The 18,082-nt window shown below is 32.4% G+C and overlaps 2 protein-coding genes across 13 annotated transcripts in view; one reads left to right on the forward strand and one right to left on the reverse strand.

The window, feature by feature from the left end:
• rg (A kinase anchor protein rugose) overlaps nt 1-18,082 on the reverse strand; it is a 399,649-nt gene that overhangs the window by 38,575 nt on the left and 342,992 nt on the right. The window lies entirely within an intron of this gene.
• The window catches only part of LOC142980471 (trehalose transporter 1-like protein), a 57,562-nt gene that overhangs the window by 23,618 nt on the left and 15,862 nt on the right, over nt 1-18,082 (forward strand). Inside the window, exons 1-2 of one of the 3 annotated variants that reach the window (XM_076125881.1) lie at nt 5,668-6,035; nt 13,992-14,118. In XM_076125881.1, coding sequence (XP_075981996.1) covers nt 14,062-14,118 — 57 coding nt within the window. In that variant the 5' untranslated portion in view covers nt 5,668-6,035; nt 13,992-14,061. Of the gene's footprint in view, nt 1-5,667; nt 6,036-13,284; nt 13,408-13,991; nt 14,119-18,082 lie in introns of those variants that run through there. The other 2 variants (XM_076125879.1, XM_076125878.1) reach the window with 2 other exon arrangements.

An 18,082-nucleotide genomic window follows, 5' to 3' on the forward strand; every position in this document is an offset into this window, starting at 1 on the left:
TTTTGGACTTATCAGATATTTTACTACCAAACCTAAAAACGAGACTACAAGGAAAGAAAGTAGAAACTAGAAAAAAAACGTCTGGCATAATTCCAATAAATGATTTACATAACTATCACTGCATCGGTATATGCAGACAATAAGATACATTGTAGTTTATATCAGATAGTAATACCAATATACGCCTTCACATACAATGGTATGTCAATATAAGAAAGTAGACTTGTACCAGTGAATGAAAATATACAAAACTCTTCCGTCACTGAGTGTCTGACTGATGGACAACGCACAGCCGAAACTACTGAGCGTAGAAAATTTGTTATGAAGATACCTTAGGAAGTGTAAAGGAGCACTAAGAGAGGATTTTTGGAACTCCACCCAAAGAGGTAAATTTTCACGCGGGCAAAGCCGCGTGCGGAAAGCTAGTACTGTTGTAAAATATTTGCTGAAGCTAACAATATGAGACGTACATACATAAAATATAATCCATTGCCACTGTCTTACTACTAGGCAAGGGTCTCTGCTCCCAATAAAACAGGGTTTTGTTGGCCTCTAAGCTGACGACAGGCAGACTGGAGACTTTGTATTATTTCCCTATTAGTCTCGGGGTTCAAGCAATGGTCAAGTCATATTCATTCCCAGCTCTTCTCTACCTATTATAAGACAACAAACCTTCTCCTGTTTACGCCAGTCATTCCTGTACTGTGTCACCCTTATTCAAGACATTTTCCCGACTTACTTAACAATGTTAGTCCCTTGAGTCTTGCTACACACATATACGGTTCGACATTAATCGGCCCCAAAACCGAATGTGTAAATGAACCCGATCGGCACAAGCCAAACAAGTGAGTAGAGTCGCTATAGTTGTTCAATAAGTATTGCCGAACCGAATATACGGTTTTTTTTTTATTTTTTTTTTATTACATAATAACAATTTTAGCAAGCTAACAAAATTGAAAGATGTTTTGTCGTGAAGGATGTATTTATCAGCACAGGTAGTTTATAAATTTTAATGTTTATATTAAGACAAACACGCGGGGAAAAACTAGTATCTTTTTAAACACTTGAAATTCAAGTAGTAGTTTCATATTGTAATTATGTTGTACATAGTAATTCCATATTGCATAATAATCATCTTTCATAAGTGTTCAGTCTGAACATCGTGGCTGTTTTGTTTCATTCAAATGTACAGTGATCGTGCAGTAATGTGACCTATCCTGTCATAATGTCGACAGATTTGAAGTAAGTGCTACTGTTATAAAAACATAGTTTGATTAGGAATTAAACTTTGCTATTTTTGCTTTATTGATGAAGGAATATATGGTGAGGAACCTTTGGACAGAGTAGCGTAGGCCTTAGAGAGGTCGTATAGGCGAGTCTTTAGCTATATGTCTGGGACATTACAAAACTTTTAACGACTATTGTACTAATGATGAAAAATGCGAACGTTTGAAAGTTTAGATGTATGTAGTAACAAACTCAATAATATTCAGCCCGGTAGTCTATAACACTTTTTGCAATGGGAAATCTTTGCACGCGAGCAAAGCTATAGGCAGACGCTATAGCAGTCGGGAATATTCTAATGGTAATTTAGAAATAAAAATACTCGGTAATCGAACCCGAAACTAAGATGGTAGCTTTTCTATTCGGAACTATATCCAAAAGAATGTAAAAAGTGTATGTAAAAGTGTGTGTAAAAATTAAAACAAAGGCTGTAGTGTTTTTCCTCAGTTACATAACAGTTAATTAGATGTATTCATATCTCGCGTCTATTTCCTGCGATCTGCTGCCGTTCATGACACAAACCGCTTATTTTCTCTACGTGACACATTATCAAATTATCTAGTGATTATTGTTTTCAGTTTTCCTGTTACTTCATATTGTTTCATATGTAGCTTGGGGTTAGGTCATAGACTATACCGTTATTTAATTGTAAGTTACTAGATTATTGACCCTTTTTCTAGAATACATAGGTACGTACACACCACGGAAAGATGAAGACCCTTCTAAATAAACAAAATTGGAGACATTTTTGCAAGTGTTATTTATCTCACAATAATCTCTTTAATGATTTTGTATACAATTTGATATTGCGCTATAGTTTTACTCAAACTCGTTACAGTTTATGGACCGCAAAATCCACAATTTGAAGTCGCCAATCGTAAAGAACTCATTGAGCTATCAAGGCGAGTATAACTCACATATCGATCAAGAGAGAAACTGCGTGTAAGAATTGAGGAATGGATAATTGCAAATACACGCAAAAATACCCCAAAAAACGTGTTTTGATTTTTAATAGACATACAAAATAGAGATATAATGATAAAGTCACACAACCTATAATTCTTGGCGTAAACATTTTAAAATTAAAGTGTAAATCTCCTTATATATATACATGTTTTCTATTCATTGTTAAGTAACCGCTCTATACATAAGTATTTTCCTAAAAAGTTCGTGTCAAACCGACGCTTTTAACAAATTTATTTTATGTAAAGAATAAATAAAGCAATAGGCTTTTCCATACGTCACCCACACGCACTTGTGAAACGAATTTCTGGATTTTCCTATAAAAACCACGAAACGTCACACTACTGCAAACTGACCATATCTATTAGTCTCTACTTTTATTATAAATACGTAAGAAAGTCAATCTGTGTGTTATTTTTTGACGCTGGAACACTGAGCCTTATTGAGCTTTAATAACTTATTAATATTGAGCAATACAATACATATTTTAAAGTATATTTCACCTTTAAAATGGTAAGGTAAGGAAAGTACGTAAAAAAATGAAAAATTTAGATATAGAGAATATTTTTCCCGATAGTGAGCAGTATAAGATATATAATTATTTAGATAATTTCGTTTCTATAAAAAAAACATGTAAACTAACGATACAAGATGTCATAGTTACGTTATTTTTGCTACGGCGCGGTCGGGTTTCAAACCACAACACCTGTGCTACGCGGCTACGTAACTCGTGGAACACTCTAGAACCTCTACGAGCTCTCACATTTCATATAAAATATTAATCACTACATATTTATTCCAGCGATTATACAATATCTTGTATAAAATATTCACTTATATTATTACTTCGTTCATTTTTCACAAATTCAAGACTAAATTGCAAGCCCATTTAGTTTATTTTTTTAGAGAGGAATACAGATTATTTAAGACAAGCTTCTTCACGCGTTTTCGACCGTGTGAAAAGATTTCCCGGCGCAAAAAGTACCCTATATGTTAATCTAGGTTATAAACTATAGGTATATTATGTGTACCAAAAGTTCTTCCGTGAAGGAGTAACAAGTATTAGAAGGGTTGAAGCCATTTTTCAATGAAGTTATTTTATTATTCTGATTTTTACCAAAAGTTTATTCAGTAATATCCTTATTTCACAATATTAAGCAAGCAAGCAAGTCGTAGGAAAGGCCCATGTAACATTATTACAGGTTATTTCTGTCGAGTAATAGAGATTATACGCAAATTACCTATTTCTGTACCTACTGCAAACATGCAATCATTCTCGTTTTGTCGTCAAATGCACACAACTTGATAATCATTCAATTTATTGATGTTGTCCACTTTTTCCTTTTAAACTGTTTCTAGTCGGTACATCGAAAGCAAATTACACATTCATTCATTTATAATTGTGGGCTGTGTTTTTGATTAAACCGCAAGTTAGGTAGTGCTAAAGAGCTAATAAATCATAGGGGTGTAAAGATTGAAATAAATGGAATCAGCAGGAAATCAAATCCTTCGAGATTCAATCGAATGGTCGACATTTTAACACAGTGGCCGTTTCTACCAGCTATATTCCTAATGTTCTAAACCTCTTTTCCCATTGATTGTAGACTCAGTCAGTGCAACGAATAGTGTTAATGAATAATAAATTAATTATTTGATCTAGTATTTTATTGTTTTTTAACAATAGGATACAAGATTAACAGAGATAAATAGTAATATATAATCATGGTCGTCTTTTCGTCAACCTTGTTGCTAGACAATTTAGTACATACTAAACATGTTACGAAATGTTCCGTGAGGTCTAGACAAGGTACATCTCTGTGACACTATGCATTTATAATAGATCACTACAATTAGTTAAACGAAAACACCGGGAGAGTACGTAGAAAGACATACACAGATCATATTGTCTTGCAAAAAGATCATGTGCGTAGTACGACGGTCCTGTATTACAAGATCCATGGATGTGAATGAGGCAAGGGAAGTTTGTAAAGGTCTTACCAAATGGCGTTCTTTAGTCTCTGACTACCTCTATGAGAAAAAGGCGTGATATTATGAATGTACAATTCAATTACAAGTGTTATGTTAGTTTGTAAGATATATATCTATGAGCCATTGTAGCTTGAAAATAAAATTATTGATTATATTATTATTTATAGTATCTTTTCTGAGCTTGGAGGTAAATTTATCTATGTATGTATGGCTTTATGTGTTTAGAAGTACATAAGCATAAGAGCATGTCTATAAGTTGCTTGTTACCATATTACAAGCTCTGCTTAGTTTGAAATCAGATGACCGTGTGTGAGTTATTCAACGATATCTTTGTTTATAAATACCGAATGCATAGAAAAACACAAACTAAAAGATATAGGCCCTCTTTAATAGTTATTTTTATAGTAGTATAGAAACGGAAGTGTTCTAAATACATTAACTATTTATTATTTTGATAAGGTATCGTCGTATCCTTGACCTGGCAAAGACACAATTGCTATCTTTTTAACGATCGTTCTATATTGATCATACTTTAATTTTATTATACGTGGTGTTCACAGGAAATAGCATCCTCATGTATATTTCAGCTTTGCCTGAGCACTCATTTAGGTGGATTGATATTTTTTTAAATTTTTAGTTGACTTTTATTTATCTTATTTTTAAGGTCTATGGTTGACGATCTATGAATTATTTTTATACGTTATAAAATCTATGCGTATATTACACACCTGTCCTTTTTGAAGGATATCACCAATTAGATCCATGTAAGTCCTACTAGGGCGTGGGTTCGATTATAGACTGACACATAATTCAGCAATCATAAAACTTAATGACCATAATAAACAATGAATAATATTATTACCAATCGTAATAAATATTAGAAAAGTAAATAAAGCCGTGAAATAAGGTCTTTATTTTATTACCATTATATAAAGCCATTTTTGGACAATATTTTAAGAATACAATAACTTTAGTATCAAAATAATATAGTGACTGTGACCCTGGGTCAATGTCTTTATTGTCGTATTTAAGATCTACATTAGCCCTTGATTTCCTTGTAATTTAAACTTATAATAAAATACGCAACCAATCAAACAAAAATGTTTATCGATTAGGAAAAGATTATTATTTCATTAAATAAAATACTGAAAGCTACAATTTTTTTACCAATCTTTCAAAGCTCACGATATTGTGCTCCATATATTATTTTCGTCATACAGATTTAGTCCGGAAATAGCATTTTTGGGTACTCAAGGCGAAGCTTCAAAGCTTCAACCACAGATTCCAAAATTCGCATTACCCTACAAAAAGTAAGCAGCCTACTTCGCAAACAATAATAGCCTACACGTCTGCTATCAGCGTTTGGCACAGTCGCACACAGTAAAAGTTATGACAACAATAATGCGTTATAAAACACGCGGCGTCTACGAAAAGCCGCTTCAGTTCTCATGAGAGCACGGCAAGGTCAGGACCATATGGACTATTTCGAAAACAGTCGATCGCTGGCTTGAATCGCGATGTGACATAGCCATTCACAATAAAAAAATAAACACCATTTTTTTATTAAAAAAATAAAATAGTAACAAATATCGCGTGTGTTGACGGCACGTGCGCGGCGTTCCAAATTTAAACGGGAGCTTCTTGCGCGCCAAATATTTCACATTTCACGCATCTTGTGTTAAAATAAGCTTTTTTGTGTGAAATTTTGTATAATTTTGTTTGAAATTTAAATATTGTACGAAGTGTGCGTTTGCGTTGTAACGGAGTTTGATATCGTTCGGAGTTCAAGGAGATAAACAGTAAGTATATGATTTGTTTTGCAATTGATTGATGTTGATGCATTTACGTAAAATCAAACGATTTAATAAAAACTTTAAATTTCCACATGTGAAGACATTTATTATAATTTAAGTATTAATGTATAAAATATGAAAAATCTAAACTAATCAAATATTTTTTTTCCGTAGATATAAAATTTAATTAATTTTCTGAGTTCATTGTAATAAAAAAAAGGAACAAAAATAAGAGTTTAGACCTGAAACATTTCTAAATATTACATTTCAATGAAAACGTATCGTATTGTTAGTTTTGTGAAATTAATGAATTCAAACGATTGTAAAACGAGCTATAATAATTATAGGATTCATAATAAATTCTGAGTACGATTTCCTAATGCTGTAATAATTTCTCGTTATTGAGGAGAGTCAATGATAATATAATTTATTTGAATGAATAGTTCATCATTCTGTCTGCATTTCTTAAGAATTTTAAAAAGGCAAATATTGTTTACTTGTTTTAATATAACATATTAATATTTACGTAATGAAAAAAAAAACATTAAATAAATTAATCCACTGCGCATGCACATGCAATTTAGGAGTAAATTTGATAATACAAAAAAAAGGGTTTTGATATTTTTTTTTCTTTAAATCTTTTGGGTCTGAAACTAGTCGATTGATAGGAGTAAAGATATGTACTCAATTTGAGTTTATACATTCGTAAGCGTATCTAAACAATTAGTGTTCAACAATTTTTCAAAATGAAATGAGAAAATGATGAAAATCTTGTATTTTTGTATGAATGATCATAAATTTAAATTCAATCATTTACAGTGTCGTAGGTGTAATTTAATTTGATTCAATTCATCACGCACTATTCATCACACATTATTTTCATTAAAATAAGTTTATGCTAATATAACCGTTTCGTTCCATTTCGATATTTTCCCATATTACTATAGTTATATAACTACATAAGTGAGAAATTCTTTAAAAATATTTATTTGGTTTTTAGTTCTTGAACAGTCATGGATGGTGACTTCCATAAGTTAGAATAAAACAACTTATGTAAAAATCGTACCGAGTAACGAAATTATGTTTTTTTGCACTCTTTATATAGGGGTAATTGGTCTATTGTTCGTAGGAAAATTGTCTAGATGTAGAAAATTGATGTAAACCAGTTTTGCGAAATATATTTGTCATAATATTGTCATCATTGCTTGCAAAATATTATGATTGTACATTTAACTTTTTTCTAAGCTGCTGAATAACCGAATGAATGAAGACATACTTTTTTAGATATTGACTGAAAATAAAATATCAGGTCAAATTTTAATAAGCGTTTAACTAGCAGTTTTTCGATTTATAAATATATTTTTCATACACGTCTTATTGAATACAAAAACTTATGGCAATAAGTTCCAATCCTTGCAATCATTTAAAAATTTGCAAAAATCCAAACATCCAAATCAAAACATAATTTTCTCTATTTTATATAAAAACCGGGTTAAAGTATTCCCTTATTATTACTCACACTATCAATATTAGCTATACGTCATTAAAACAATTATTATTACTGAACTGCAATGAATAGAGGTCAACACATAGACGATTGTATCGTAACTACAACTTTGTTTACTTTCGTTAATAGTTATCGATTAAATCCATCGACTGATAAATAAGCAAGAATAGCAAATTATCGTAAACATCTGGAAGAATCTAGAGTAGTTAGTCTAGCAACTGTTACCAAAACAAATGTACAGTCGTTAACAAAAGTGTTAAAAACCATAGGTATATCGTTTCAAACATTGAAAACAAACGTAAATCTTAAATCAATTCTCAAACCATTCTTGTAAGAAGAATAAATGTTTAATTTAAAAGTAATGTCGATAAGAGAAAAAAAAATACTAAAGGTTTCTTTTAAACCATACGTACTAAGCAATTAACAAAATACGTAAAAAGAAGGACTAACTAAATTGCAGCTTAGGAGGCTATTGTATTTCTTTTATAGTCATTTGAAAGTCAGTGCCCCGAAAAATATTAAAGCACAGGCAACATATCCTTAATTTTGTTTAGACATTCAAGATCTAAGCCAGATCGAGAGTACATCTACATACTTATTAATAAATTGGAAATCTTTACTTGAAGATTTTTTGCACAACCTTTTCTTACAACCAGTACATTGATTCAAAGTACTTTATCATCAAAGACAAACCGTGATCGTAAACGAATGCTAAACAGCCGTCGTCTTAATGAAATAATCACATTTACATAACTGGTTCACTAATAACAGACCACAGACTTAGTGGAAACAACTGGAAAGTGTCTGTCCGTATGTTATGTGCTATAGGTAGGAACATTAATGGAGGTAGGTAATATTTTATAAGGAAACCACGGAAAACTTACTTATAAATTAGTCATGCAATTTTATATGTGAAACTATTTTTTTCTTTTCCTCGTATGCCTCTTTCACACCAATCTTAAAGGAATGCCAAGTTTCCAATCAAATTTTGACGAGCGTGGTGGCCCAGCAATGGGGCAAAGTAAATCCACAAACAAAAGTTTAAATAAAGTTAGGAAATAATCTCCGTATTTAAAAACTTCTTAGCAGAACAATATCTTAAATGTGTTTCGCTCTTGTCTCTCTATTTGGTTCGAACTCAATACCGTATGTAGGTGACTGACAGATAACAATCTCACTATCTGCTTTGTCCAATCCGATAAAAAACAGTTAATTGTTAAAATATTTATTCTTTAAAGTATAATTTTACGATCGTGTGAGTTAAAAAGAGCATATAAAAGATACATCACGTTGCTGTAACGTAGCCCCGCTAAGAGAACTTACACCACGTTTAAGTACCACGTTTGTTTACACGTTAATATTTAAATAAAAAAATAAGGACAACTCGAGTCCTGGGAACTAGAAAACAAGTTATTTCATAAATAAATCCAACATTAAGAATACACAATAATCTTACGGGTCTTAAGCGCAATTGAAAATTAAAATTAGAATACCTTATTTGTTTTCCCGGCGTTTTGATCGAATTGCATCGACTAGTAACAGTTTAAAATCGTCAATTAGGTTATATGACATTTTCAAGACGCAATTACCGCCCTAGTTGGTCTCAAATCTTGTTAGTTTAGTCAAAATAAAATCTTCTAAATAACTAGGTTATCAAAACTGTCGCATTTGAAACTATTATCATTGTTATCTTTACCACCTGCGTAGCACATATCATCTGGACATTGAACAAACACGGTTAATCTCAAATATTGTTTCTGCGATGTTAGAATAATTGGTTCAAGTTTGTGCAAATATTTTCGATAATAAAGTCGAGTTTGTTCGTCCTACTTCCCTATTTATATACGGATATAATGTATAAACAATAACAACCTTTAATTGGTATTTAGAAAACAAAAAAAAACACCCTTTGTTGTTCACGTTTTTTGTAGTAAAACCACGAAAAATCTGATGAAAAAAGTCTTACATATGCGTGCGTGCGTGTGCACTATATGCAAGTTCAATGATTCTATTAAAGCCAGCTAACAGTCTTGTAAATCTCTGATTGTAGGTCATAATTCTCTTCTCAGAACTAGAGAGGTTAAAACGTACTGAGGTTGACACACTAACAAAGCATTCCCTGACGTTTCTAAGAACTTAATCATTGCATCTCGTCTATCTTTACATAAATGCAAGTCACTGTTCAAAATCAAACTCTAGTATCTATGTTTATCCTTGTTACTACGCAATGACTCGGTTATGAGATCAAAAATCCGTTAACCTATTACAAATCGAGTCCAAACTCCAATAGTATATGTTGATAACATAGATTCAAAGTGTAATGTAACAGGTACCCTACTTTTGCTGCAATTATAGTAGTTTTTGCGCTATACCTATGATTATTGTGACCTATTGTCCAATATGAATCTTTGGACCAAAGCTGTTATGCTTGTTTATGTCTACAGCCATCGTAAAAGTAACTACATTTTGAAAAGCAAAACTATTTAAATGTCAGTAGGTAATATTCGATAACAAACTAGTAATTTTATTGTTGGTGTCTGTTGTTGGAATAAATGTAATCAACAACATTCAACAAATAGTAACAACTGTAACGCGATTCTCTACTACTTTCAATTATCGGCAACCGGCTGCTATCGAGAAATATTGAATTAAAATCTGATCAACGCCTATGCCGGGCGCGGTTGGAACTATTTTGCAGTGCATTTAAAATGTCAAACTTCGATACTCCATAGCACAGGCTGTAGAGAACCGCACCTTTTGCTAAATGATTCCGCGTTAACTTAAGTTACTTAATTGTTTTCATTTTGCATAATGGTGCAGTCCAAAACTGACATTTCGATACACTTTTGACAGTTGTTGTCAGTGCGTATTCATTCCGCTCATACGCATTACTTTGTTTGTGCTTGGCACGTTTCGTATTTGTAGATCATATGTATGGAACTTTATTCATCTCATACTCGCAATATTTACAGTTACTGAATGAACAATAGCGATTGTTAGAGCAGTTGTGATCTCAATGACATGGCATTTTTGGTAGCATTTCGCGAACAACACAATGTGTGTTAGAAAATAAATTGCCAAGAATTCATGTTTATCAATATCGGTATGTCTAAAAATATTCTTAAGTAGTAAGTATAGTATTCAGAGTGTACAAGTTTACCCTAAAATCAAGCTTGTGGTTTGGTGATAATTAAATCCCATTTCCGACTCAGAGGATCGAAATCAATTTTTAGACTAGACAAAAATGTTAACATCGAAAAGATCCACCCAAAAAAATCAGTAAATAAAAATCATCTGCTTAGTCACGAAGTTGACTCGTGTCAAATTTTGTTATTTAATTCGAGCACCCAAAGCGAACAGTTCGTATTAAATTGTACTGCAACACTTCCGGTAGTTTTGCCGGTTAGCGGAACTACTTGAACAAACAAACAAACAGTAAACAACAACACTCATTTGATTCATTTCTTAGATATTACTTGCACCTCTTAGCTCGGGTTTTTGTAATGAACAAATAGAGTAAAATGTGCGTGTTAGCGGATTCACACGCAACAGTTTATTATGCTTACGGTAAATATTTTGGAAGTCGTGATAAATGGTAGTAAATAGAATATGCTAAAATTAGTAAATAGCATGCTAAATAAAGTGTCATGCTAAACAACGAAACGGGTAAAATTAAATAGAGAAAAGTGAAGCATTTAATTGGCTATTGTCGATGTATTAAAAGACGATGTTTATTAGAAGTAAACTCATAAAACTAAAGAAAAAAGTATTTTCTCAGACTATTATAAAAATATTTAAATGAGGAAATCCTGCAAATATGTGGGGAAAAGAAACAGTCATACAATGTACAAAATATGTTTAAACAATTGAATGATTTCAGTCAAAATATTTATTTTCCCCGGAGCAGATACGACATGTCCCACGCTGATTCATGACCAGTATTGTTATATTTCACATTGTTATCAATATATTTAATAATAATATAAACAATTTTAGTTATTACTTGTTAGAAGAAACACACGCATATGAATGATGGGAAGAATGACCAATTCTGTAAACATAATTTGGACGAGTCACCGTTTTCAAATAGTACGTACGAACAACATTCGGTTAGCAGCAATAATTTATATGTTCAATTGAAACCTATACCTTGAACAATACTAGATTCGTTATAGTTAAACGCTAAATTAAAATATATTTGTTTGCGAATTTTAATTTTGGTTCAATCATCGCATTTACATTTAAAACAATCGTTATTTTTGGCATTAAATGCTTCTAGAACCTATTATTATATTTTTTAAATATCCTTTTGTTTATTAGATAACTCGTCTTACTTAAAATACGCACAATTGACCAAATATGGCGTAACATGTTAAAGTTATAATCCATACCTAGTTAAAAATAGGCGTAACAAATAATAACACATATTTGCATAAATAAATAATATCTCATTACAATAATGTTGACAGTGGCATGTATAATGTGAGCACACTGGGCACTAGATATTTTTCAGCTATGTCGTTGCTATTTTCACAAAGTTGTTGCTATTTTCACAACACGCGGGAACAGTCACGTGGCTGAACACACGATCGATACAAGAATTATGACGTTACTTCGCTTTCAGTTCAAGAACGTGTCGAGCTTTCGCGTCCGGGCTTTTTGAAGATCTAAATAGAATTAAAATATGGATAGCGGTTTATAGATAACTATGTTGTACTATATACATTAATACGATAGTACATATTATTATTACTGTTAGGTTTATCTTACGTACATAGACACAGGTAATTATATGATCGTCTTAAAATAGGGCGAGGGAGTTGGACGTTTTAAAATGCACAGAATTTTTAAATTAACCTTTATCTAACACAGCAATAAACATATCAAACTTCTGGTTTAGCCTTATGAGAAAAACGCGATCAGATGATATGAAATCAGATTTTTGTAGAAAATTCGTAACGCACATTATTTAGACGGCTTGATAACGTCATATATTACACGACCGATAAGAAACTAACATCTTGTTTCAATCACTGCATGATTGATTACGAATATGACGTCAGACATTTCTCCATACATATATAAGTGGAGATGTCTGGTTGAAGAAAAATACTTCGTCTGATCTATTCTATTAATAAATCATACGCTCAAAACATACTGATTATAATTATTAATCACTGAAGCAGTATAAGTCTGGCAAAGTAAACTATTTATATTAGGTACGAAATGAAATACTATCGAAACTATACTAAATATTTAACATTTAGTTCTTATATATTGATAAAGAATATCGCGCCTGTTATACCCAAAGGAGAAGGCAAAGCATTCTAGTGTTTATGCGTATCATTCTTATTTTTATTATACATTCCGATGTAGACAGAAGTACATTTTTATGATATAACTAGCTGACCCGCGCAACTTCGCTTGCGTCACATAAGAGAGAATGAGTAAAAATTTTCCCCGTTTTTGTAACATTTTTCGTTGCTACTCCGCTCCTAATGACCGTAGCGTGATGTTATATAGCCTATAGCCTTCCTCGATAAATGGACTATCTAACACTGAAAGAATTTTTCAAATCGGAACAGTAGTTCCTGAGATTAGCGCGTTCAAACAAACAAACAAACAAACAATCAAACAAACAAACAAACTCTTCAGCTTTATTATATTAGTATAGATACGTAACACAGATGTCAGTATAAGAGATTTTCCATTTTATCTTATCAACAATAATGTGACAATTTCTTTTCCATTCAAGTGGTCGCGTCGGTCCTCAACGCTTTGAATCTAATTGCCTTTAAAAACATCTTAAATACGTAAAAAATATCCAGTTTCTTAAGTGTTTATAGTTTATTTATATCTTTATCAGATGGGGTAAGCATTTGTCATTCTTATCGTATCAAAATAGAGCTGTTTTAAATGTATTTTTTCTTTGTATTAGCAAATATTGCCAGTTGTCATTTGTTTAAACTCTAGAGTTAAATAAAACGTCTCAGTTTAGTTTATAACAAAGAAACTAGTTGTTTTCCTTCATTATTTTCGTTTAGTATGCAAGTCTGTTCGTGAATGTCTGTTGCATATTAATGCATTTTAGTCTGTGTTCAGTGAATAAACACAAAAATATCAATTACTAGAACCAATACAGGAAAATTGTGTGTATTTTCATGAATTGCTGTTTTAGTGCTCGTTTTGTTATACCTTTTAAAAAAGAGGTTACATTATAAATGAATTAGTGATATGCATACTTCCTACACTACTTAATATTTAAGTTTGATTTTCTTCCAATAACTCATAACACTGCAAAAAATAATAACCCGATCCTAAATATCAAATAAAATGTTAAAATTAGAAATCGACTGTAATGACAAACGTTTCGTGTATATTTTTGATACATTTGTTGACTTTCCCGAAGCAAAAATATTTATAATCATAATATGAATGTAATGTGTTTGTTTTAGAGGCGCTCGTGGTGCGCGCGCGGCGGCCGGCGCAGGCGCAGCGTGCTGGGGCGAGCGGCGAGCACGCAACATGCTCGCGACCATCAAGGGCTTCTGGAAGGTGTGCCGATATGGCGACCTTTATATGGTAACGTATACCCTTTAACTCGAACCCTATAAGACGTATTATTATATACTTGTACGCTAGTCAATAGATATTAAGTGTCAATTGCCGGAGTGAAGAAGCAAAGAAATATAAGGCTATTTCTCTTGTATGTAACTTATAAAGGGATGGAACAGGTTTAGGTTTAAAACGCATCCGTTCTAGGACCCTGAAAACTTATAATAAACACGACTTATGGGAAAAAATGGGGACGCAAAGAAATATGTTGATATGTTTTTCAAAAACTTTTGCTTAGTCTTTAAAACCAGCGCATCAAATTACAATACGAATCACATTTGACTGTTACCTAAATTTCGTTTTTCATGCAACTTATAAGCACAATTAAGAAAATATAGTTGCCAACTAGTTTCTCGTGTATAAAGTGGCAATTTCAGGCATTGTCTTTGTATCTAGGCAACAATATATAAAACAAATGTGTGCAATTACATCTATCACAGAGTTGTCACATGAACGTACATGTGTTTACATGGTCCGCTTGTCGGCCACGGCAATTTGATATAAACATCGGTTTCCGTCATCAACATCGTTCTAAATGAATCTTACATCTGCAAGAACGATCTAAGACTATATTGGACGTTTGTTTTTCTATAAAATTGTAATTGTAGCGTGATTTTAAATAACCCGTAACATAAACACTCACCATATAAATGTTCATCGGTTAACTTAACATGTGTAATTTTGATAGGTCTTAGTTTAAATTTATCTATCGGATAGCCTATCCAGAAGTGATGTAACTGGCATTTAATATTGCATGTCCAGATCGGCAGGTATTAATTGATTTATTATTTATGGGCCATTATGAAGGTAATATAATTGCCGATCAAGTGGTCCTGGGCTTGGCGAATCAGTGTTACCGAGTTATTCAAAAAATCCTAGAGCCTTCCCTGTGTTTGGGAATATACTCGCTCAATGGAAACTAACTTTCATGGGGCTTGAAACAGATTTTGACGCGGGAGAAAGCGTAGTCGATCTAATAAAATACGTTAAAAATATCCGCTGCAGTATAGATGATCTTGCATTAAAACGTTTTATTTTCCATACAAATATTAACGCATTGTTTACATACGACGCTATCCTGGCCTCAGTTCCACGGTCCTTTGTATGAAAGTATGGCGAGCCATCTTGTTATCCTTTCAAATAACTTGTTCTAGTTTAATTTCGGCCCGTGTCAAGGGCAAGGTGAAACGAATTTATTTGAGATCGGTGGATTTCACAACCGATATTTTGCAAGAACAATCGAAAATGGCCATTAAATGATAATTCTACCGCCCACCGTGTATGTCGCCGCTACGATTTCACTTTTCTATGCAATCTAGTATTGTATTGTTCTATTAATAAATAGCAATGAACTTTATTCTTTCTACATCCAGTAGCAGGTAAAACTTTAGTAAAAATAAAAGTCTGCTAGGAACATGTAATTGCGAAGATGTTTATGGCTATGGTTATTAAAATGTTGACAAATAAAATTATAGATATTAGGCAATTTTGACCACACATTGCACTGCATTTTTATGAACCAGAAACAACATTAATCTAAGATTATCACAAAAATCTTAGATAAATATTGCACACAGGTACCAGGAAGACAGAAATTCATAGTAGTTTTAAAAATTAGATCACTCGTCCGTGACGTAGCGGGCACTAAACAACGAGTGTCTTTACGCTAAGATTTACTAGACATTACTTGAATAGCATTAGACTTCCGTATACAAGAGAAACATTACAAGAAATAAATATAACAGTCACGTTTGCGATTCAATGAATGGGCTATTGAAGGCACAAATTATTCAGTTAAAAACCACTGCGAAACGTTTTTCGTAAATAAAACGAATTCTTGTTTAATCTTGGCGAATAGTTTCAAAGCCATTAACTGGAATAAAAAGAAACTAACTGAAATTAGAGAATAACGGTAAAGGAAACATTGTGAGGAAACCTTGTGTATCAGAGATTTTCATTAACAATTCTTGAAGAGATATAACATCAACCCGTACTAGGTCAACATAGTTTACTTAAATTCCAACCTCTTTTTCATTCTGAGCTCCGTATTCGCAATCACCAATTATAGGATTCTAATAGCGTATAAAGAGACAGACTTTTGCAAAAGACATAAATTTTAATGTATTTAAGATCTTTTCAATAGACAACTATCAAATACAAGAACAATAAATCAAGTAGTGCTGAAGTAACAGACAAAAAAGTGGTTTACAAGTTCGATCTCTAAACAAAGTTAGGAACAAAACTAGTTGTAATTATCAGTTGGTACATAAAGCTTGTGATAATCGCTTCCTGCACACCGCATTGAACTCGCGCTTAGAATAAAGCTATCAAATTAATAACGATGTCAAATGTAGAGCAAACTTGTTTAGAATTATAATTGAGGATACTTTGTAGGTTTTTTGTTACAGTATTGTGAGTATAAAAGGAAATATTCGTAGTATTTTTGACTTGAAGTCTTCGGATGACATAAACAGTTTGACAGTTGTCTATAATATAGCCATATACCCCGCTATAAAGGGCATTGGTCCTGGTTTTTACTAATTAGTTAACAGTCGCTAGCCATCGTTATATGACCAGCTTTAACAACTTTGAAACTAGATTGACCGCTAATCAAAAATCTCAAAATATTGACAGCATTGCGATTAACGATGTCTAATCTATTTATTATTTTACTAGCTGACCCGCGCAACTTCGCTTGCGTCACATAAGAGAGAATGGGTCAAAATTTTCCATGTTTTTGTAACGCTTTTTACTGCTAAGTACTCTGCTCCTATTGGTCGTAGCGTAATGATATAAAATATGCTTTTTTTTTAAGAAAAATATTCTCAAAATTATTTATATCTCTTAGTATAACGAAGTCGCGCTAAGGAATATCCGCCATTAAAACAGTTGCCATGGCAACGGAATTTTGTTAATTCAATGTCATTATAATATTGATTTTTCACGACTTCGTTGAATTTTCTGAATTTTCCCGGGAAATGCGTCATTTTCCCGGGGTAAAAAGTAGCCTATGTCCTTTCTCGGGTATCAAAATATCTCCATACCAAATTTCATGCAAATTGGTTCAGTAGTTTGGACGTGATTGAGTAGCAGACAGACAGACAGACAGACAGACAGACAGACAGACAGACAGACAGACAGACAGAGTTACTTTCGCATTTATAATATTAGTATGGATAGACAGTATTCTCATACTTACTTATAATCTTATAGCAATGAGGCAGTCGTAGTTTCAATGTGTGGTCCTTGAAAAAATACAGTTTTTAAGGAAATCTCCAGATCTTTCTCGCTATCGTATTAATTTCATTTAAGAGGTAGTTTTGAACTCATCATCATAATGAAATAATCGTATGTAATTATAGATAATTATTGCTTACAGTTTTTGTGATAGCAAATCCCATTTTCAAATATGTAACAAAAAATGTACATATTCTAGAACATACATTTGATTTAACATTATAGAGAGTAGAAACATTAAGTATAGAGTTACGAATTACAGGCGATTTTTTGTTGATAGTGACATTTTTTGCGACCATTCATCATCGGGCATCTAAATTTCGTCCTTGTAGTTTCGCTAAAAGGTTACTCAAACCTGTCAAGCTTTTCAAATAGTAATAATACCAACACCTGTGATGATAAAAAAAATTGGGCAGATTGTCTTTTAATAGGTTTTTAGGCTTAATAGAACGGGTTACTTATACCGTTTGAGGTATAAAAAAACCTAATTTTATGGGTAATCTGAATGCAAAAAATGTATGCTAAATACCTGTTCGATCACTTTAAGCCAAATTCAAATCAGGGCATAAAAACTAGCGACAATATTGGAGCGTGTCTACTATGAAAGAGAAGCTGCCTGTCTTTACGATAGCAGTCATTGGTCAAAAGCGTTTAGGTCTAGTATTATCTGACTGAATCCAAAGAAATTAAAACA

Source organism: Anticarsia gemmatalis, chromosome 18 (assembly GCF_050436995.1).
Source record: "Anticarsia gemmatalis isolate Benzon Research Colony breed Stoneville strain chromosome 18, ilAntGemm2 primary, whole genome shotgun sequence".
NCBI classification, from domain to species: domain Eukaryota; kingdom Metazoa; phylum Arthropoda; class Insecta; order Lepidoptera; family Erebidae; genus Anticarsia; species Anticarsia gemmatalis.